Source organism: Coregonus lavaretus (assembly GCF_964263955.1).
Source record: "Coregonus lavaretus genome assembly, chromosome: 26".
Taxonomy (NCBI): domain Eukaryota; kingdom Metazoa; phylum Chordata; class Actinopteri; order Salmoniformes; family Salmonidae; genus Coregonus; species Coregonus lavaretus.
The window spans coordinates 38,944,171-38,967,728 of NC_140013.1; the positions used below are offsets into that span (position 1 = coordinate 38,944,171).

Below are 23,558 nucleotides of genomic sequence, written 5' to 3' on the forward strand. Positions count from 1 at the left end.
ATCACAAATACCCACACACACCCCGAACCCCAGAGGAGGCTGGTGGGAGGAGCTATAAGAGGACGGGCTCATTGTAATGCTTGGAATGGAACCAATGGAACGGAGTCAAACACGTTGTTTCCATGTGTTTGATACCATTCCATTCTAGCCATTACAATGAGTCCATCCTCCTATAGCTCCTCCCACCAGCCTCCTCTGTTGGACACAGAGCAGTTTGAATAGAGGTCACATTCTTACTGTAAAATAAAAATATGAATATGTTTGGTGTATGTCAATTCCTGACCAGCTAGGTCACCCAACTGATTGCAAGGCAACAACTTCATTTTGGTTTTATGCTTGTAGACATAAATAGTTGGCACCCATTTTGAAACATTTAACATATACAGAACAACATTTATGCAATTCTTATTATACTCATTGATATATATATATATATTTTTTCAGTCAAATCAAATGTGATTTTCTTAAATATACAATAAAATAGAATCCCGCTAGTGTGACTGTACTGATTACTGTCAATGTATATTCATCTAGAACGTATTGATATACAGTATACATTCTGGTTAATATTGAGGCCCACTTCATAGAGTGAAACAAATAGCATTTTTGGACTTACAGAGACAGTTTAGAATAAGTGGATATTTTCCTGTGATTCAAGATGCTCAAATTAGTCTCACATTTTGTATACAAACAAAATAATGAATCATAAGTGAAATGCAGAGGGAAAAAAGTATAATTGAAAAGTACATTTAACAAACACAAAAAAAAAAAGATTGTGAATTGCCGTGACTGTATCCAGTGAAAGCAGTGACTTGGCTGATTGGGTGAAGAGTCTGGGAGCTGGCTGTGAAGAGCACTCTGTAGTCCCTTGAATGAAGCTGGTTGTTCTGTACGGTCAGTGTAGCAGTCCTGGTCCTACCCTGCAGTGAACTGGGGGACATCGACCATACCCCTGTCCCAGACTAGTGCTGTAACAGTCGGGGGGAAAAGTGACCTCAGGGCAGGCGAGCGTCAGGACTACAGTATCACCAGACTTGGCAGGTCTTCTCAGGCAACATGTAGCTGTTCTTGGGACAGTTGAAGGCCTTGGCAAACTCAGGGAAGTTTTGGAGGGACCCCAGGACCCTGGACAGGAAACAGGAAACGGTCATCACTGGCCAGAATTACTTGGCAATCCCCACACTTGGTGTCCCAGGTCTAAACCAGAGACACTGAGAGCCACAAATAGTTCATATGGACAGAGATGGTGTGAGTAAAAGAGGAAGTGGCATTGAGTTGAGATGGACAGAGATGGGGTGAGTGGAAGAGGAAGTGGCATTGAGTGGAAGAGGAAGTGGCATTGAGTGATACAGGAGAGGATGGCATGAGAGATGGTATGAGAGATGGCATGAGAGACGGCATGAGAGACGGCATGAGAGACGGTACCTGAACTTCCCTGGACTGTGTACATCTACTTTGATGGAGTTGACAGCTTGTTCTGGTCGATGTGTTCCACACCACACCTGGAGGAAGAGACGGGAGTGAGATAGGGTGTGACATCCATCCACTTAACCATCCATCCATCCATCCATCCACTTATCCATCCATCCATCCATCCATCCACTTATCCATCCATCCATCCACTTATCCATCCATCCACTTATCCATCCATCCATCCACTTATCCATCCATCCATCCACTTATCCATCCATCCATCCACTTATCCATCCATCCATCCACTTATCCATCCATCCATCCACTTATCCATCCATCCATCCACTTATCCATCCATCCACTTATCCATCCATCCACTTATCCATCCATCCATCCACTTATCCATCCACTTATCCATCCATCCATCCAGTCTGACCTGGGCGAAGTTGAGAAAGAAGAGTTGTTGATGGTTGAGGTTTATTCCAGGCAGGAGAGGCTCATTCCCATTCTTCTCCACATAGTTCTGGTAGGCCTGAAATCATTAAAACACCACTTTAATCCTCTCTGGCCTGAAATCATTACAACACCACGTTAATCCTCTCTGGCCTGAAATCATTACAACACCACTTCAATCCTCTCTGGCCTGAAATCATTACGACACCACTTTAATCCTCTCTGGCCTGAAATCATTACAACACCACTTTAATCCTCTCTGGCCTGAAATCATTACGACACCACTTTAATCCTCTCTGGCCTGAAATCATTACAACACCACTTTAATCCTCTCTGGCCTGAAATCATTACAACACCACTTTAATCTGACTACATAAGAGTTAACCTTCACACCCTTCAACTTTTTCCACATTTTGTTGTGTTGCAAAGTGGATAAAAATTGTCATTTTTTGTCAACAATCTACACAAAATACCCTGTAATGTCAAAGTGGAAGACAAATTCTAACAAAAAAAGTATGAAAAATAAAACACTAATACATCTTGATGAAATAAGTATTCACCCCCGAGTCAATACATGTTAGAATCACCTTTGGCAGCGATTACATCTGTGAGTCTTTCTGGGTAAGTCACTAAAAGCTTTCCATACCTGGATTGTACAATATTTGCACATTATTATTAAAAAAATTCGTCAAGCTCTCAAGTTGGTTGTTGATCATTGCTAGACAGCCATTTTCAAGTCTTGCCATAGATTTTCACACCGATTTAAGTCAAAACTGTAACTATGCCACTCAGGAACATTCAGTGTCATCTTGGTAAGGAACTTGTGTATATTTGGCCTTGTGTTATAGGTAGGGTTGGGCGGTATCCAGATATTCATATCCTCATACCATCCTGTTCTCATCCCGGGATTTACGGTTTTACCGGCTTAAAACGCAAAACAGCCCATTGGGCGTCTACTATCATTATGCTAACATAATTAGCACAAGTAATAGCTAAATATGCTAACAAGCGCAAACAAAAATAAACAAATTGCAAAGACAGGCAATCAAGCTCATAAAGTTATTAATGTATTGCTAGGAGACACCGAATGTCATTTTCCGTGAGTTTGAACGAGAGACATTGTGCAAATGAACAAAGTTTTGAAGCATGCTTGTCTGAAGGTAGAACAGTACTGCTCTACCTGCAGCATGTGTACACGCTGTGTCTGTGTGGAGTCTGGAGTCATGTTATTACTTTAGTGCCTTGCTGCAAACAGGATGCATGTTTTGGAATATTTTTATTCTGTACAGGCTTCCTTCTGTTTCACTCTTTCAGGTTAGTATTGTGGAGTAACTACAATGTTGATCCATCCTCAATGTTCTCCTATTACAGCCATTAAACTCTAACTGTTTTGAAGTCACCATTGGCCTCATGGGGAAATTCATTTGGCCCTAATCTATGGATTTCACATGACTGGGAATACAGATAGATACTTTATTTAACGCCAACCACATCAGATGAGTACATACATCTCAGACTCTCCCACTTTCTTAGAAAATGATTAAAGTAAACTGAAGTGTCCTTCATCCCTCTGGACACTAACCTGAGACACCCGGTTGGCCAATCACGTCGCTCAACACTCACACCATGCTCCGGAAGCATGTCTAATGGTCCAATCAGAGAGCTGGCAGGAGGACATGGCAATTACCCACAAGTCCAGCCGATCTCATTTAATCTCACAACAGGTCACTCAGATTTATAGCTAATCCTCAAATGCTAAAACAATGTACATGCGAGGGAAAAATTGAGAAAAACATGGTCTAACAACAGGTTACTGGAATCGATTTTTCGCCTGGGGTAAAGGACTCGTCTTCAGATTGTGTGTGCGTGTTTTTTTGCTGTAAAGTCTGTGTCTTTCCGCAGTGTGCATCCCTACCTGGTATGACTGGCGGATCCCACCGTTGTCTGCAATGTTCTCTCCCAGAGTGTTATTCCCGTTGAGCTGCTTACAGAAAAGAAATACACAGATCAATACAGGCTGTATTGATCTACAGTGAGCTCCAAAAGTATTGGGACGGTGACATTTGTTTTGTTGTTTTGGCTCTGTACTCCAGCACTTTGGATTTGAAATGATACAATGCCTATGAGGTAGACGTGCAGACTGTCTGCTTTAATTTGAGGCCATTTCCATCGATATCGGGTGAACCGTTTAGAAATTACAACACTTTTTGTACATAGTCCCTCCATTTTAGGGGAGCAAAAGTATTGGGACTAATTCCCTTATATGTGTATTAAAGTAGTCCAAAGTTTAGTGTTTGGTCACATATTCATAGCACGCAATGACCACATCAAGCTTGTGACGCTACACATTCGTTGGATGCATTTTCTGTTTGTTTCGGTTGTGTTTCAGATTATTTTGTGCCCAGTAGAAATGAATGGTAAATAATGTACCGTGTCATTTTAGAGTAATATTTTATTGTAAATAAGAATACAATGTGTTTCGAAACACTTCTATATTAATGTGGATGCTACCGTGATTACTGATAATCCTGAATGAATCGTGAATAATGATGAGGGAAAAAAGTTAGACGCCCAGGACATGCTAACCTCTCACTATTACAATAACTTGGGAGCTTAGCATTTTGGGGGGGTATGATATTTGTGTGTCTAACTTTCTCACTCATCATTATTCACGATTCATTCAGGATTAATCAGTAATCACGGTAGCATCCACATTAAATATATTCTATTCTTCTTTACAATACAAATTACTCCAAAATGACACAATACATTATTTACCATTCCATATCAGATTTCACACTGCTGGCAACATTTTCTCAGATGATGAAAAATACTATTGTTCACGGCAACAAGTCAAGGGAGGACAGGAAATGAGCAGACGTGATTAGACAAAAGAGGGGTAGAAATGTGAACCGAGTGTGTGTTTCCTGGAGGAGGAGAGAAGAAGAAGAGAGAAAACAGATGCAAAGGAGGAGAGGAGAGGAGAGGAGAGCATACATTCAGTCCGTTGGCCAGGTCCCAGGAGAAGTTTCCATACTGGTCCACCATGCACTTAGACAGCTCCACAAAGTTCTGGGTGGAGCTTGGCGTCCACCAGTCCTTCAGGTCACCATCTTTATCATAGTTACGACCTGGCAACCAAACAAACCATTTCTGCTTAGGACAGCTGACCAGCTAGTCCACATGTCATGAAACAACACTTTGAATTGGACTGTCCATTCTAATAAAGCGAATTCTATGTGCACAGCCTCTTACCGTTGTCATCAAACCCGTGAGTGATCTCATGTCCGATCACCATGCCGATACCGCCAAAGTTCAGAGACTTGGTCTGGCCCTTACCGAAGAACGGAGGCTGTAGGATGCCTGCTGGAAACACTGAGAGGATAGGAGGAGGAGGAGGCGAGAGAAAAAGAAAGGATCTCACATCATATATCAGAGGTGACGGGAGGTGACAGTAGAGGTGACGGGAGGTGACAGTAGAGATGACGGGAGGTGACGGGAGGTGACGGTTGTGACAGTAGCGGTGACGCGAGGTGACAGGTGACAGTAGACGTGACGGGAGAGGTGATGGGAGGTGACAGTAGAGGTGACGGGAAGTGACAGTAGAGGTGATGGGAAGTGACAGATGTGACGCAAGGTGACAGATGTGACGCAAGGTGACAGAAGTGACAGTAGAGGTGATGGGCGGTGACAGTAGAGGTGACGGGACACGATGGGAGATGACAGTAGAGGTGACGGGAGGTGACGTTAGGTGACAGTTAGACGTGACGTGACAGTAGACGAAACGGGAGGTGACAGTAGAGATGACGGGAGGTGACAGTAGAGGTGACGGGACATGATGGGAGATGACAGTAGACGTGACGTGACAGTAGACGAAACGGGAGGTGACAGTAGAGATGACGGGAGGTGACAGTAGAGGTGACGGGACATGATGGGAGATGACAGTAGAGGTGACGGGAGGTGACGTAGAGATGATGGGAGGTGACAGTAGAGGTGACGGGAGGTGACAGTAGAGGTGACGGGAGGTGACAGTAGAGGTGACAGGAAGTGACAGTAGAGGTGACGGGTAGTGACAGAGGTGACGGGAAGTGACAGTAGAGATGACGCGAGGTGACAGTAGAGGTGACGGGAGAAGACAGTAGAGGTGACGGGAGAAGACAGTAGAGGTGACGGGAGAAGACAGTAGAGGTGACGGGAGAAGACAGTAGAGGTGACGGGAGAAGACAGTAGAGGTGACGGGAGGTGACGGGAGGTGACAGTAGAGGTGACGGGAGAAGACAGTAGAGGTGACGGGAGAAGACAGTAGAGGTGACGGGAGAAGACAATAGAGGTGACGGGAGAAGACAGTAGAGGTGACGGGAGAAGACAGTAGAGGTGACGGGAGAAGACAGTAGAGGTGACGGGAGAAGACAGTAGAGGTGACGGGAGAAGACAGTAGAGGTGACGGGAGAAGACAGTAGAGGTGATGGGAGGTGACAGTAGAGGTGACGAGAGAAGACAATAGAGTTGACGGGACATGACAGTAGAGGTGACGCGAGGTGACAGTAGAGGTGATGGTAGAGGTGAAGGGAAGTGACAGTAGAGATGACGGGAGGTGACAGTAGAGATGACGCGAGGTGACAGTAGAGGTGACGTAGAGGTGACAGTAGAGGTGACGCGAGGTGACAGTAGAGGTGACGCGAGGTGACAGTAGAGGTGACGCGAGGTGACAGTAGAGGTGACGCGAGGTGACAGTAGAGGTGACAGTAGAGGTGACGGTAGACGTGACAGTAGAGGAGATAGGAGGTGACGGGAGATGACAGAGGTGATGAAGGTGACGTGGAGGTGACGGTAGAGATGACGGGAAGTGACAGTAGAGATGACGGTAGAGGTATCGGGAGGTGACAGTAGAAGTGACGGGAGATGACAGAGGTGATGAAGGTGACGTGGAGGTGACGGTAGAGGTGATGGGGGGGTGACAGTAGAGGTGACGGGAGGTGACAGATGTGACGCGAGGTGACAGAAGTGACAGATGTGACAGAAGTGACAGTAGAGGTGATGGGAGGTGACAGTAGAGGTGACGTTAGGTGACAGTAGATGTGACGTGACAGTAGACGAAACGGGAGGTGACAGTAGAGATGACGGGAGGTGACAGTAGAGGTGACGGGACATGATGGGAGATGACAGTAGAGGTGACGGGAGGTGACGTAGAGATGATGGGAGGTGACAGTAGAGGTGACGGGAGGTGACAGTAGAGGTGACGGGAGGTGACAGTAGAGGTGACAGGAAGTGACAGTAGAGGTGACGGGTAGTGACAGAGGTGACGGGACATGATGGAGATGACAGTAGACGTGACGTTACGGGAGATGACTGTAGGTGACGGGAGGTGACAGTAGAGGTGACGGAACATGACGGGAGATGACAGTAGAGATGATGGAGGTGACCGTAGAGATGACAGTAAAGGTGACGGGAAGTGACAGTAGAGATGACGGTTATGACAGCGGTGACGGGAAGTGACAGTAGAAATGACGGGAGGTGACAGTAGAGGTGACGGAGGTGACAGTAGAGTTGACGCGAGGTGACAGTAGAGGTGACGCGAGGTGACAGTAGACATGACGGGAGATGACAGTAGAGATGATGGAGGTGACCGTAGAGGTGACAGTAGAGATGACAGTAAAGGTGACGAGAAGTGACAGTAGAGATGACGTTATGACAGCGATGACGGGAAGTGACAGTAGAAATGACGGGAGGTGACGGAGGTGACAGGAGGTGACAGTAGAGGTGACAGTAGAGTTGACGCGAGGTGACAGTAGAGGTGACGCGAGAAGACAGTAGACGTGACGGGAGAAGACAGTAGAGGTGACGGTAGAGGTGACGGTAGAGGTGACAGTAGAGGTGACAGTAGAGGTGATGGGAGATGACGGTAGAGGTGACGGGAGGTGACGGTGAGTGACAGTAGAGGTGACGGGGGATGACAGTAGAGGTGATGGGAGGTGACAGTAGAGGTGACAGTAGAGATGACGGGGGTGACAGTAGAGGTGACGGGGGATGACAGTAGAGGTGACAGTAGGTGACGGGAGGTAACAGTAGAGGTGATGGGGGATGACAGTAGAGATAACAGTAGAGGTGATGGGAGGTGACGGTAGAGGTGATGGGAGGTGACAGTAGAGGTGATGGGAGGTAACAGTAGAGGTGACAGTAGGTGACGGGAGGTGACAGTAGAGGTGACGGGAGGTGACAGTAGAGGTGACGGGAGGTAACAGTAGAGGTGATGGGGGATGACAGTAGAGATAACAGTAGAGGTGATGGGAGGTGACGGTAGAGGTGATGGGAGGTGACAGTAGAGGTGATGGGAGGTAACAGTAGAGGTGACAGTAGGTGACGGGAGGTGACAGTAGAGGTGACGGGAGGTGACAGTAGAGGTGACGGGAGGTAACAGTAGAGGTGATGGGAGGTAACAGTAGAGGTGATGGGAGGTGACAGTAGAGGTGATGGGGGGTGACAGTAGAGATGATGGGAGGTAACAGTAGAGGTGATGGGAGGTAACAGTAGAGGTGATGGGAGGTGACAGTAGAGGTGATGGGAGGTAACAGTAGAGGTGATGGGGGGTGACAGTAGAGGTGATGGGGGGTGACAGTAGAGGTGATGGGAGGTGACAGTAGAGGTGATGGGAGGTAACAGTAGAGGTGATGGGAGGTAACAGTAGAGGTGATGGGAGGTGACGGGGGTGACAGTAGAGGTGATGGGAGGTAACAGTAGAGGTGATGGGGGGTGACAGTAGAGGTGATGGGGGGTGACAGTAGAGGTGATGGGAGGTAACGGTAGAGGTGATGGGAGGTGACGGTAGAGGTGATGGGGGGTGACGGTAGAGGTGATGGGAGGTAACAGTAGAGGTGATGGGAGGTGACGGTAGAGGTGATGGGAGGTAACAGTAGAGGTGATGGGGGGTGACAGTAGAGGTGATGGGAGGTAACAGTAGAGGTGATGGGAGGTAACAGTAGAGGTGATGGGAGGTAACAGTAGAGGTGATGGGAGGTGACAGTAGAGGTGATGGGAGGTAACAGTAGAGGTGATGGGAGGTAACAGTAGAGGTGATGGGAGGTAACAGTAGAGGTGATGGGAGGTAACAGTAGAGGTGATGGGAGGTGACAGTAGAGGTGATGGGAGGTGACAGTAGAGGTGATGGGAGGTAACAGTAGAGGTGATGGGAGGTGACGGTAGAGGTGACGGGGGATGACAGTAGTGGTGATAGTAGAGGTGACTGGAGGTGACGGGAGGTGATGGGAGGTAACAGTAGAAGTGATGGGAGGTAACAGTAGAGGTTATTGGAGTTACAGTAGAGGTTATTGGAGGTGTGTCTGTTACCTATTTGGTTTTTGCTTGAAGAGTAGAAGGCATTGACAATGGCTGCTCCTGTTACCCATCTGAGGATGAGACAGGAAAATGTTTCACATTAATAATTAATGAAAGAGTTCATAATTCATCTGAAGTTAATAACTACTCTAATCTTAGTGCTGTGGCTGCTATTTTAGCCAGCGCTGACAATGGGTTTTGGAAAGGGAGGATCTTACTCTTCTTTGTTGACTTTGACCCGTAGCTTCCTCAGACGTTTCTTCTGTACATACTCCAGGTTCTGAAGGATGTTCTCAAAGTACTCCTCTGCATTGTAGCTCAACTAGCACCCCCACACACACACATTGCATTGGTGTCAATGGCAGATAAAATAGTTTGAACCCTGTATCCACTGTATCACGTCCACTGATGAAATGCATAATATTGATCTTTCAACACTCACATTTTTATACTCGTTGTTCAGGTAGGTGTCATTTTTGATGTTGTCGGAGTAACCAATCCGCTCTCGGATAGCTTGTGCCTATTGAGGATTGGACAGTTTGAGGGTGATAGCGACACTTGTAATGGTTTTAACAGAGACCGGTAAAACAGAGACCGGTAAAACGTTCAGCCGGAGGTCAACGGGTAGAAATCAATGGCAGGTGAGTCTCACCTTCTCCTCAGCAGCCTTCTTGGTCTCTACATCCATCCATCTTAGGTGGTCTAAGTTACTGATGAACACCTCCCGGATCACAGAGATCATCTCTTCCATCTAACACACACACACACACAGATCAGCATATACTGATAATTTCACTATTGTGGATCTCAGACCAGGTTCCTCTGAAACAGAATGTGATAGACGTCTCCTTTCAGAATTTTTATTTTTTATATTTTATCTTTATTTAACTAGGCAAGTCAGTTAAGAACAAATTCTTATTTACAATGACGACGCTGGGTCAATTGCGCGCCGCCCTATGGGACTCACAATCACGGCTGGTTGTGATACAGCCTGGAATCGAACCAGGGGGTCTGTAGTGACGCCTCAAGCACTGAGATGCAGTGCCTTAGACCAATGCGGCACTCAGGAGAATGTTAAGGAAATAAATGCTTTAGAGTGAGCATTGAAATGTTATGATTGTCATCATGAGTTTAAAATAGCTGGGTACGTATGAGGGGCCTGACTGAACGTTTGATAGCAAATATGTGTGTTTGGATTATGATTTGTGTGAGCGTAAGCTCAATGGTACGAGACCCTATTGTGTCAGCCAACAGGTCATCTGAACAGGCTTACGCACACACACACACAGTGCATGCTGCCTCTGCATGCTGCGGTTCATTCGGACAGTTAAGACTCACAAGAGGGGAAATATGCAGTGAGGCACACATTTAACAAAGGGTAGCCATGCAATCAGACACCTGTACACACAGTCGTATTTAAACACACACACACTCCTGCGACATGTGGTGGAGATGAGGGTGTGAAAGGAGCTTCAGGGGTTACAGTGGCCAGTGGCTCCAGGGGTTACAGTGGCCAGTGGCGCCAGGGGTTACAGTGGCCAGTGGCTCCAGGGGTTACAGTGGCCAGTGGCGCCAGGGGTTACAGTGGCCAGTGGCGCCAGGGGTTACAGTGGCCAGTGGCGCCAGGGGTTACAGTGGCCAGTGGCGCCAGGGGTTACAGTGGCCAGTGGCGCCAGGGGTTACAGTGGCCAGTGGCTCCAGGGGTTACAGTGGCCAGTGGCTCCAGGGGTTACAGTGGCTCCAGGGGTTACAGTGGCTCCAGGGGTTACAGTGGCCAGTGGCTCCAGGGGTTACAGTGGCCAGTGGCTCCAGGGGTTACAGTGGCCAGTGGCTCCAGGGGTTACAGTGGCTCCAGGGGTTACAGTGGCTCCAGGGGTTACAGTGGCTCCAGGGGTTACAGTGGCCAGTGGCTCCAGGGGTTACAGTGGCCAGTGGCTCCAGGGGTTACAGTGGCTCCAGGGGTTACAGTGGCCAGTGGCTCCAGGGGTTACAGTGGCCAGTGGCTCCAGGGGTTACAGTGGCCAGTGGCGCCAGGGGTTACAGTGGCCAGTGGCTCCAGGGGTTACAGTGGCCAGTGGCTCCAGGGGTTACAGTGGCCAGTGGCTCCAGGGGTTACAGTGGCCAGTGGCTCCAGGGGTTACAGTGGCTCCAGGGGTTACAGTGGCCAGTGGCTCCAGGGGTTACAGTGGCCAGTGGCTCCAGGGGTTACAGTGGCCAGTGGCTCCAGGGGTTACAGTGGCCAGTGGCTCCAGGGGTTACAGTGGCCAGTGGCTCCAGGGGTTACAGTGGCCAGTGGCTCTAGGGGTTACAGTGGCCAGTGGCCAGTGGCTCCAGGGGCTCCAGGGGTTACAGTGGCCAGGGGCGCCAGGGGTTACAGTGGCCAGTGGCGCCAGGGGTTACAGTGGCCAGTGGCGCCAGGGGTTACAGTGGCCAGTGGCGCCAGGGGTTACAGTGGCCAGTGGCGCCAGGGGTTACAGTGGCCAGTGGCGCCAGGGGTTACAGTGGCCAGTGGCGCCAGGGGTTACAGTGGCCAGTGGCGCCAGGGGTTACAGTGGCCAGTGGCGCCAGGGGTTACCGTGGCCAGTGGCGCCAGGGGTTACAGTGGCCAGTGGCGCCAGGGGTTACAGTGGCCAGTGGCTCCAGTGGCCAGTGGCTCCAGGGGTTACAGTGGCCAGTGGCTCCAGTGGCCAGTGGCGCCAGGGGTTAGTGGCCAGTGGCGCCAGGGGTTACAGTGGCTCCAGGGGTTACAGTGGCCAGTGGCTCCAGGGGTTAGTGGCCAGTGGCGCCAGGGGTTACAGTGGCTCCAGGGGTTACAGTGGCCAGTGGCGCCAGTGGCTCCAGTGGCCAGTGGCGCCAGGGGTTACAGTGGCCAGTGGCGCCAGGGGTTACAGTGGCCAGTGGCGCCAGGGGTTACAGTGGCCAGGGGTTACAGTGGCCAGTGGCTCCAGGCAGTTAGGAGACACTACGCCACTGCTGCTGTAGCATAAGTAAACACATAAGGCTGGGGTACACACAAACACACTCCGCAGTGTCACACACACACACTCTCCCCCCACCCCCTTGTTAACCTCACCAGTTCTTTGCTCTCCCCAGAGAAGGCCTCCTCTACGTACAGTCTTCCCACAGCGTTGTCCATATTGTTGTTGACATAAATGGCACACTGCCGCCACACCGCAGCCTCCGACGTGGTACCGTACAGCGCCTGCAAGGGGGGGGGGCAACGCAGCATGGCTCACACTGATGACATCACACACCAGAGTGATAGTGAGATGTAGGAAGAAAGGGTTGAGTAGAGAGGAGGGAGGGAGAATGAAAGGAGGAGTAGATAGCGCGTGTACCTTACGGAAGGCTTTCCTGGTGTCCCTGTACTGCCTGCTCAGACCCACCACCATGTTCATGACAAAACGCCACACCATGTAGTTCTGCAGGTCTCTGGAAACAACAACAAGGAAGTACTACACCAGCAACTATAGTTGATCTACAATGTACTAGATTAGAACGTTTGTTTAACTGATGCTTATCATCACATTATAATTCTGTGCTTTTCTCAATGTTCTCACCTCTCAGTGTACTTGGCTAGGACAGGGTGGAGTCAATGTTCTCACCTCTCAGTGTACTTGGCTAGGACAGGGTGGAGTCAATGTTCTCACCTCTCAGTGTACTTGGCTAGGACAGGGTGGAGTCAATGTTCTCACCTCTCAGTGTACTTGGCTAGGACAGGGTTGAGTCGTCTGTAGTAGTTAGGTGCGTAGTTGATGACACGCTCTGTGTCAGGCACAGTGACGCCGACCGTCCCCATGATCTTGCTGGTGAAGTAACTCCAGTCAAAAACCTGAGAGGAGGGGTTTATCATCAGACATAGTTAACAGAGCAGACAACACACGCACAGCATGCACACACACAGAGTCGCTTACTTTTGTGTCCACCTCCAGGCTGAAGTTAGCATTGAGAACACCCAGCTCCATGTTGTTGTAGAGGAGAACTGGGTTGTTACGGTCCTCTGGAGTATCAGTGGCCTGGAGGGGGGGGGGGGGGGTATAACTGTATGTATATTTATTTGATATAACTGTATGTATATCAAATAATGATAACTTTGTATATCATTTCTATACGTTTTGTTTGACGATCTGCCCTCTGGCTGTCACTGAGCACAATAGTCAAAAACAGGCACTGCTGGCCACATCATAAATGCCTGTCTGTCAATAAACACACACACACACACACACACTGCAGTGTATGTCCAGGCACACCTCCAACAGCAACAAACAGTCTTTTTGGAGGCCCAGGGGTCCTAAGACTGTACATTTCAGTACCAGAACAGCCTGGGTGTATTGTAAAAGGCAGCAGTTGTAGCACTGAGCAATGGGACCTATTGACCTGTTACAAATCTGTTTAGAAAGAGCGCATGGGCTCAGGGCTTGGTTAACACACCAACTGGTAGGAACCAGCGCCGCTTGGTTAACACACCAACTGGTAGGAACCAGCGCCGCTTGGTTAACACACCAACTGGTAAGAACCAGTGCCGCTTGGTTAACACACCAACTGGTAAGAACCAGAGCAACAGAGTGATGGAGAGGTGGTAAGGGCTGAAGTCTGGCTTCATAAACACAGTGATGGAGAGGTGGTAAGGGCTGAAGTCTGGCTTCATAAACACAGTGATGGAGAGGTGGTAAGGGCTGAAGTCTGGCTTCATAAACACAGTGATGGAGAGGTGGTAAGGGCTGAAGTCTGGCTTCATAAACACAGTGATGGAGAGGTGGTAAGGGCTGAAGTCTGGCTTCATAAACACAGTGATGGAGAGGTGGTAAGGGCTGAAGTCTGGCTTCATAAACACAGTGATGGAGGGGTGGTAAGGGCTGAAGTCTGGCTTCATAAACACAGTGATGGAGAGGTGGTAAGGGCTGAAGTCTGGCTTCATAAACACAGTGATGGAGAGGTGGTAAGGGCTGAAGTCTGGCTTCATAAACACAGTGATGGAGAGGTGGTAAGGGCTGAAGTCTGGCTTCATAAACACAGTGATGGAGAGGTGGTAAGGGCTGAAGTCTGGCTTCATAAACACAGTGATGGAGAGGTGGTAAGGGCTGAAGTCTGGCTTCATAAACACAGTGATGGAGAGGTGGTAAGGGCTGAAGTCTGGCTTCATAAACATCTATATGATCACTATCTTTCACTCATCTTTCCAGTCATTTGTTACTAAACTAAAGCAGATCACTAGTAAAGCAGGTGTTCCTAGAGTAGAAGTGTTGAACTTACGTTGGCAATCTCCTTCTCCAGCTCAATAACCCTGGTGACCTCCTCTCTGATCTGGGTCTCGTTGACCACCAGGCTGCGGTCGGTACGGATCAGCTTGGCTACATCTATCATGAACTGTTCATATGCTCTACATGGCTGGGAGGACACACACACACACAGACACATTAAAAACATGTATTGTAGTATCAACAGAAAAAAGCAGTCATAAGTAGTTGGGTGGCTGAGGGAGAATGAGATGTACTGTTTTCACATCACTGTAAATATAAATTAGGCTCTATGATCTTCTGTTTGGTATTAAGAGACAGGAAGAGAACACCATAGGAGATTCACTCTAATCCAAAATGAACCTCAAAGCACCAAACACACACACCTATCCCCTCCAGGCCAAGCTTGGCAAGTACAGAATAGCAATCAGTGGTGGTACTTAGTAAAGTGAAACCATACGGGAGAATGTCCACCTCAAACACATCTGGTTTGGGTTGGGTTGTGACCAAATCTGTCCCATCTCACTTCTATGATTTGAATGATCACATTGCTCAAGAGGGTCTCTCTCACACAGAGAGACACACACACACACACACACAATAAACACCCACAAACTAACATACACACACATCCATCCACTCACACCCCAGCTAGTCACATTGACATGAATAACAGTAAAATACGTTGAAACACGGGATATACTGGGGTTGATTGTTTTTCCATAACGTAGACCTCCTCAGGCAAACAGGTTTATCTGGAGGTCTGTGTAACACACACTAAGGCAGGAGGTTCAGAACCCATTAGAGCATGTCTATGCTGATGATTAGTTCAATCATTAAACTAAACTAATATCCTCAGGTTCAAACCTCACAGCTTTAGACTTCTTCACATCTAGTCCTGAAGTTCATTAACCCACACTGGAGGTTTGGATCCGGTGCCAGCATAATGATCTAGAGAGGATGTTGATCTTATGCTAAACTGATGCAGAGGGCTTGGAGTCTATGCTGTTGTGGTTGTTATGTGTTCTGGATGGATGGACCAGCGAACAGAACAACAGGAAACCCAGAACCCGACATACCCGGCCAGATAACTAATTTCCTCCACAGCTCCAGACAGAGAAATAGTGTCGATATCGTCGATGTATGTGGGTGTGCATGTGTGTGCGTGCTTAGCGGGCAAAGGCCTACCTCTGCATAAGGCCCAGTGCAGGTATAGTAATCTCTGGATAAGAGGCCAAGACTGGTTTGCTGGTCAAACTGGCAGGAGAAAGAAAAAAAAAGAAAAAAATCAGGTCACAAGCAGCCATTCATTCAACAGCACGAGAAAGCCAATACACTCACTGAACCATAAACGCCTGGACCATAAAGCCTATCCATAACATTCATGGGTCAGAAACCTGCATCGTTTGATAGTTGTGATGACTGGAAAACTGAACAGGACACTTAAGGAATACAGTGGCTCATTCGTGGACATGTAATAAGGTTTGGTAAGTACATGTAGATGGATGTGTGTCACGAGTCAGAGCATGTATCGATGCTGTAGGAGGTTCAGAGAGTTCAGTGTGTGAATACTTAACACTGCAAAGGTTACGATTTAAGGTATACAATAGAGTTACAGTAGTTTATTGAGCAAATAGGTACACTAAATCCCTACCCGAGAGAGGGTTAAAGGGTGCATGTGAAGGGGTATAGGTGTGTTCATGTGTCTGTAATTATCATCAAATCTAAATTTTATTTGTCACGTGTGCCGAATACAACAGGTGTAGACCTTACAGTGAAATGCTTACTTACAAGCCCTTAACCAACAATGCAGTTTTAAGAAAGAATACCAAAATACCAACAAAAAACACAATATAGAATACAATAAAATAATACATAATAAAAGTAACAAATTATTAAAAGAGCATGTGTCTGTAACTATCATGTGATGGGGTATAGCTGTGTCCATGTGTCTGTAACTATCATGTGATGGGGTATAGCTGTGTCCATGTGTCTGTAACTATCATGTGATGGGGTATAGCTGTGTCCATGTGTCTGTAACTATCATGTGATGGGGTATAGCTGTCTCCATGTGTCTGTAACTATCATGTGATGGGGTATAGCTGTGTCCATGTGTCTGTAACTATCATGTGATGGGGTATAGCTGTGTCCATGTGTCTGTAACTATCATGTGATGGGGTATAGCTGTGTCCATGTGTCTGTAACTATCATGTGATGGGGTATAGCTGTGTCCATGTGTCTGTAACTATCATGTGATGGGGTATAGCTGTCTCCATCTGTGCATGTGACCACTATATATGCACACCTACATGAATGATGTGTGAATTGGAGTCTTTGTCATCAGTGCCGATAAAAAAATTAACCAAGACATGAGTTCCGTATTTCTCATTTAGTCTGGCAATGGCATCCTCCAACTTCCATGTGTTACCTATGTAGGAGAAGAGGAGAGGACAGAGGAGGATTGAATTGGATTGGGTTGTGGATAGGTAAACAAAAAATGGGTGTAGGAAACAGTGGTAGAAGTGTATAGTGTAGTTTACCATAGTCAGTCTCCCAGTTGTCTGTAGCTATTGGCCACTCAAATACATTAGGGAGCATGTCTAGTAGAGGAGCTCCGCCCCTTTTCTCAATCTGACCTTCAGAGGGGGGAAAAAAAACACACACGAAGTGACCAAGGTTAACTCACAGCTTAAAAGGTAGACAACTAAATTGGACTGAAATGACTGACTGAATTTAAATGTAATTGAACCCCAACAAAACAGACCAGCAGACTCACTCTCATTGGTGCAGGATCTGTAGAGGGTCTTGGCTTTAGTGAGGGCACTGGCCTCCCCCTCCACGGTTCTCTCCAGAACATCTACAATGGGGGGGGGGACGAAAGATCAGTTCAGCTGCGAGTGTTGTGAGTAACATGGAGCATGTGAGCTGTGTTTGAGGACAGAGAATGTCCCCCTCAGAGAGACCGTAACAGGTCTCTCCAGACCAGACAGAAGCCAGCCAGACCCCAGGCCATGGAGACGTATGTCTGCTGGCACCACTGCTTTTCACCACATAGAAAACATTGAGAAACATCACAGAAAAAGCAGGGTAAAAACAACGCTTTAAATCTGAGGTCATTCCCACATGCACTAGTAGCGGTAATAATAATAAATGCCATTTAGCAGACGCTTTTTTATCCAAAGCGACTTACAGTCATGTGTGCATACATTTTTTTGTGTATGGGTGGTCCCGGGGATCGAACCCACTACCCTGGCGTTACAAGCGCCGTGCTCTACCAGCTGAGCTACAGAGGACCACAGTAGGAAGAAGCCCATTTGCCAGAGTTAGGGCAAATCTCTCTCTCTCTCTCTCTCTCTCTCTCTCTCCCCCCCCCCTCTTTTCCATGATTCCCTCTTCTCCTGCTCTTTTTATCACACCCTCTTCTGGTTAGGGCAGAACCCCTGCTGTCTCATTGCCTAGTGTGCACACAATGTATCTGCTCATGTAATCTTAATGAAGCTCTGGGTTAGGAACTCTTCATAGGGTGCTTCCTGCCAAAGGGCACAGATCGTGTGTGTGATTGGATTAACAACTGACTGGTGTGTGCGTGTGCATGCGTTTGGATTAAAGACCACCTGATGCTCGTGAGGCACACACAAACTTAAATAATGTGACCTTATCTGGCCCCAACATCAGGCCCCATCCTGATAAAAAAAAAAAGGAACTGAACAGGAAGTGTGTCTCCCCAGAGCCAATCCTCCATGTAAATGTCCGTCAGACCCAGGCAATATACTGTATAATAAGAGCTGTACATTATTCAACACAGACCACTGCAGAGTCTATGCCCTCACATCCACCACACGGACTCAACTAGGGTACAGACCACTGCAGAGTCTATACCCTCACATCCACCACACGGACTCAACTAGGGTACAGACCACTGCAGAGTCTATACCCTCACATCCACCACACGGACTCAACTAGGGTACAGACCACTGCAGAGTCTATGCCCTCACATCCACCACACGGACTCAACTAGGGTACAGACCACTGCAGAGTCTATGCCCTCACATCCACCACACGGACTCAACTAGGGTACAGAACACTGGGAACAACTGCAGTATTGCCGACAAGCTGAACACGGAGCACAGATCCGTCTGACTTGACTTCTGACTTAGTGCTGTTTGACCCTCTATGATGTCATGTCTGACTTAGAGACATTCTTTCTAACCCCTTTGTAATGTCATAAGATGCCTGACAGACAAACACGCGGTAAAGAGATCAAATTGTTTTGGTTGGCTTTGATTGAAGTGCCATGGAAACGCTTGGGAAAAGATCCTGTGCGGCAAAGATCCCGAGTCTCTTCATTGCCCCCCAGCAAAATTAGCCTACATGTATGCTATTGTTTTAAAATGTGTATTTCACACCATGTGGTGGTTAAAATCGGAGTATAATGCTTGTATGGATGTCAAACCCAATACATGTGTCAGTCACCAATCTACTGCATTACAGTTAAAAACGACTGACCACCACCACCGATTTCTGTACGCTAGCAGCTTATACGAATGGGGAGTTAGCATTTAGCAGTCACTTCTAAACCTGAAAAAAAGGGACAACTTCTTAATGTTATGCAGCGAAAACAGCCATATATATCCAAATCGGACTTTAGTAACAACATAGTGGGTCTGTAACTATACAATCAAATCATGACAGACTTTACGAATATCCACTTTGTTAGATCAGGTTTGTTGAATGTGCTCCAATCCGGCATCCTTCTATCCTGCGTTCCATTGACCTCTTTACTGCATCTATTGGTCGCTTTCCCCTGCTTAGACGTTGTATGCATCAACCAATGGTTGCGTGCCACACCAACGACTGTGTCATCGACTGACGGATTGCTATAAACATATGTGGTTAGCTGCACGTAAAACACCTATCCAGGCATTGTAAGATCTGGCATGGGTCATCAATGCCTGGGCAGAGGAACGCGCCCATTCTCTCACATCCTTTGTGATGTCATAAGATGTCTGACTGAAAAACATTCTGGGTGTGTTTGAGAGGTAAGCCTAAAGGAAGCCCAAGTGTGTGTCCGTGTGTGTGTGTGTGTTGGAGTGTCAGTATAGTATGCGTGGGTGTGTGGTTAGGGTCCAGTGAGTGTACATCGAGCCTGTGCAAGAGAGTCAGCGCAAAGAATTATAATAAATAAAAATAAAAATACCAAGCGGTGATGCAACCAGTCAGGATGCTCTCGATGGTGCAGCTGTACAAATCTTTTCAGCCTCCTGAGGCGTCATGCTCTCTTCACGACTGTGTGTGTTTGGACCATGATGTGGACACCAAGGAACTTGAAGCTCTCGACCCGCTCCACTACAGCCCTGTCGATGTGAATGGGGGTGTACTCAGCCATCCTTTTCCTGTAGTCCACAATCAGCTCCTTTGTTTTGCTCACGTTGAGGGAGAAGTTGTTGTCCTGGCACCACACTGCCAGGTCTCTGACCTCCTCCCTATAGGCTGTCTCATCATCGTCGGTGATCAGGCCTACCGTCGTCGTGTCATCGGCAAACTTAATGATGGTGTTGGAGTCGTGTTTGGCCACGTAGTCGTGGGTGAACAAGGAGTACAGGAGGACATTAAGCATGAACCCGAGGGGCCCCCATGTTGCGGGTCAGCATGGCGGATGTGTTGTTGCCTACCCTCACCACCTGGGGGCGGCCCGTCAGGAAGTCCAGGATCCAGTTGCAGAGGGAGGTGTTTAGTCCCAGGGTCCTTTAGCTTATTGATGAGCTTTGGAGGGCACTATGGTGTTGAATGCTGAGCTGTAGTCACCAAACAGCATTCTCACGTAGGTGTTCCTTTGGTCCAGGTGGGGAAGGGCAGTGTGGAGTGCAATAGAGATTGCATGATCTGTGGATCTGTTGGGGCATTATGCGAATTGGAGTGGGTCCAGGGTTTCTGGGATTATGGTGTTGATGTGAGCCATGACCAGACTTTCAAAGCATTTCACAGCTACAGATGTGAGTGCTACAGGGCGGAAGTCATTTAGGCAGGTTACCTTGGTGTTTTTGGACACAGGGACTATGGTGGTCGGCTTGAAACATGTAGGTTTTACAGACTGGGTCAGGGAGGGGTTGAAAATGTCAGTGTAGACACTTGCCAGCTGGTCAGTGCATGCTATGCGTCCTGGTAATCAGTCTGTGAATGTTATCCTGTTTAAAAAGGTCTTACTCACATTGGCTAAGGAGAGAGTGATCACACAGTCATCCCGAACAGCTGGTGCTCTCATGCATGGTTCAGTGTTGCTTGCCTCGACGCGAGCATAGAAGGCATTTAGCTCGTGTGGTAGGCTCGTGTCACTGGGCAGCTCGTGACTGGGTTTCCCTTTGTGACCCGACAAGGGTCAGAGCCGGTGATGTAGGATTTAATCTTAGTCCTTTATTTGATGGTTCGTCTGAGGGCGCAGCAGGATTTCTTATAAGCGTCCGGATTGGTGTCCCGCTCCTTCAAAGAGGCAACTCTAGCCATTAGCTCAGTGCAGATGTTGCCTGTAATCCATGGCTTCTGGTTGGGATATGTACTTACGGTCACTGTGGGGACGACGTCATCAATGCACTTAATGAAGCCGGTGACTGATGTGGTATACTCCTTAATGCCATCAGATGAATCCTGGAACATATTCCAGTCTGTGCTAGCGACAAATAGTGCCTCCCACAATGCAGGTCAAAAACTGCATGACCTTTGATCACATTATTTTTGTAAAGTTCATGCAGTCGACATGTAGGCGCAAGTCGGACCATTTTTTATAACCATGATGCAACACACTTTGAAAGGCGGTGACCACTTGACAGAAGTGATCCGCTAGAACGCGCCCTCTGTCTAACCCTCTGATGTCACTGCTGTCTGTCTGACAGACATTTTGTCTGAGCCTTTGTGATGTCACTGACAGACATTGGGCTTATTTGACATGGCAGCCGACAGTGCAGGCGACTGACTTACAAATCACCTAGCATCATGAATACCTACTCAGTATTTGTAGATCAGTCAGTCACCAATGCATCATGGATTTGATGCTCTCGAACACGGCCATTGTGTGACCCTCTGATGCCACTGCCGTCTGATTGACAGACCCCGCTGAACCTTGTGATGTCACAGCTGTCTGTCTGTCTGTCTGTCTGTCGACACAGTGTCTCAATGTAATGTCTGTCTTTCCCAGATGTCCCATAAGCAGTGAGTAGATCTGTTTCCCTTTAATGTCTGTCACAGCAGTCATACAGTGCAGTATCACTTAGACCTTCCCACAGAGATCACAACCACGTCACCTCCCATTTCCTCACCTCCATCCCTCTCCCTTTCTCTAAGTTGATCCACATCTTCCTACATTTCTCTCTTTTGGACTTGCACCAGCCTCTCTCCCTCCTTCCCATTTCCCCCCCTCTTCCCTTCGGCACAAACAAGGTATAATTAAAAAGCTCACAGTCAATTGGGCAAATTATTGCAGAGTATGCCATACCTGAAACAAAGAGAGAGGTGGAAAACTGTCCCTCCCACACACAGCTGTGGTTAAGAGCCAAGAGCAGTGCCTCATTAACCCCATCAAAACAGTTTGCGCATATATTATGACAAGATGTTGTACTTTTTGTTAGTTTTGGTGTTCGGCATTAGTTTTTTCAGCTGTTCAAGCACACAATTGTTTTAAAATTAAGATGAAGGCTCTAGTTTTAACGGAAATGTTTTTTTCAGCTCAGATTTACTCAAGAGGCGTGCAATGCAGCGTAGGCTTAGCCTATAGGCCTAGTGTATTAATTCGGGTCACAGTGCAGACCAAACCGAGTTCCCTTTGGGAACTTGTTGTCATTAAATGAGAGATGAGTAGTTTTCATGCACATTCTTTATCTTGAGAAATACTGGACCAAACATCTTAGTTAGATGTAAAATTGCACGACTAAGACCTCCTCAGCAGAAACGTCTAAATTATTATTTATCTTTAGATTAATTCACACTATTTTGAGGAAGTGTATACTGGCTATGTTGTTACTACGGTGTCTCAAGGAGGGACAAACGGTAATATTGCCACTCCTTTTATTTAAGCGAAGGTCTTTTAAGGGAGTATGCGAGGCACAGACGTTCGCGTCGCCATAGCCAAGCGGACCGAACCTAGTACGTGGGCGCCTTTAGGACTTTTTATTGCAGTGGAGAACAATGTGAGGCATTTATGAGGGGCCGCAAACCCACGCACACACTTAGGCCTACACACATACAGATACAGTACAGATACAGTACAGGTTATTTACTGCTGTTAACACCAGATGTGAGTGGCTGTCCAGGTGTGGCCAGCGCAGCTCCCTGCAGGCAGCTGTTAAAAGATACAGGATATGTTGACCAGGCAGGACACTTGACCTCAGGACCATGGAGCCTGACTGACTAGTTACCATGGAGCCTGACTGACTAGTTACCATGGAGCCTGACTGACTAGTTACCATGGAGCCTGACTGACTAGTTACCATGGAGCCTGACTGACTAGTTACCATGGAGCCTGACTGACTAGTTACCATGGAGCCTGACTGACTAGTTAATACAGGATGTGATAGAAACCAGAAAACCCCCACAGACATGGCAGCACATACATCTCTGTCAGTCAGGATTTGAAACGCAATATTCTTCCTTTGGCACAAAGCGCGTTTCATCACTCAATTTGATCCGGCCTGAAAAACACCACGTGGATTCAATGTGCCACAGCAGAAGACTAGACCATCAGGACAGGAAGGACAAACTAACACAACCTTATTTTGCACCTCTTACCTTTTCATAACAGTTAAGGTTAAGACAAAATTCCTGTGAATTTTGTCTTAACCTTAACTGTTATTCGATGACACATACCCGTCTGTTAACAGGGTGGGATTTTTTTGGGACAGCATTGTTCTGGTGATAATGACGTGTGATAGAGAAAGTGTGGAGACTGATTACTGTAATTCAAATCAGAGACATAAACCTGAGAATCAAACACTCACACACACCAATTTAATCAGGCTTTGGCAGTGGACAATCATGCCTATTCACTCAGACAAATTTGGACCCCCCAAGAGTACTCTACCGCTGATTTACAGTACGCTTTAAAAAGCCATACAAGTTAACCACAGATACTTGAGA

The 23,558-nt window shown here is 47.4% G+C and overlaps 1 protein-coding gene across 1 annotated transcript in view; it reads right to left on the reverse strand.

Moving 5' to 3' along the window:
• Window positions 1-1,025: 1,025 nt before the first annotated feature.
• Window positions 1,026-23,558, reverse strand: part of LOC311101347 (neprilysin-like) — a gene marked incomplete at both ends in the record, with an annotated part of 41,652 nt that continues 19,119 nt past the window's right edge. Inside the window, 19 exons of the mRNA XM_084142485.1 lie at window positions 1,026-1,125; window positions 1,426-1,502; window positions 1,850-1,945; window positions 3,782-3,847; window positions 4,864-4,997; window positions 5,122-5,241; window positions 9,211-9,269; window positions 9,417-9,520; window positions 9,641-9,718; window positions 9,851-9,949; window positions 12,272-12,400; window positions 12,537-12,630; window positions 12,894-13,030; window positions 13,113-13,214; window positions 14,452-14,586; window positions 15,624-15,692; window positions 16,745-16,863; window positions 16,976-17,071; window positions 17,212-17,292. Of these exons, the coding sequence (XP_083998611.1) occupies window positions 1,026-1,125; window positions 1,426-1,502; window positions 1,850-1,945; window positions 3,782-3,847; window positions 4,864-4,997; window positions 5,122-5,241; window positions 9,211-9,269; window positions 9,417-9,520; window positions 9,641-9,718; window positions 9,851-9,949; window positions 12,272-12,400; window positions 12,537-12,630; window positions 12,894-13,030; window positions 13,113-13,214; window positions 14,452-14,586; window positions 15,624-15,692; window positions 16,745-16,863; window positions 16,976-17,071; window positions 17,212-17,292 (1,895 nt within the window). The remainder of the gene's footprint in view (window positions 1,126-1,425; window positions 1,503-1,849; window positions 1,946-3,781; window positions 3,848-4,863; window positions 4,998-5,121; window positions 5,242-9,210; window positions 9,270-9,416; window positions 9,521-9,640; window positions 9,719-9,850; window positions 9,950-12,271; window positions 12,401-12,536; window positions 12,631-12,893; window positions 13,031-13,112; window positions 13,215-14,451; window positions 14,587-15,623; window positions 15,693-16,744; window positions 16,864-16,975; window positions 17,072-17,211; window positions 17,293-23,558) is intronic.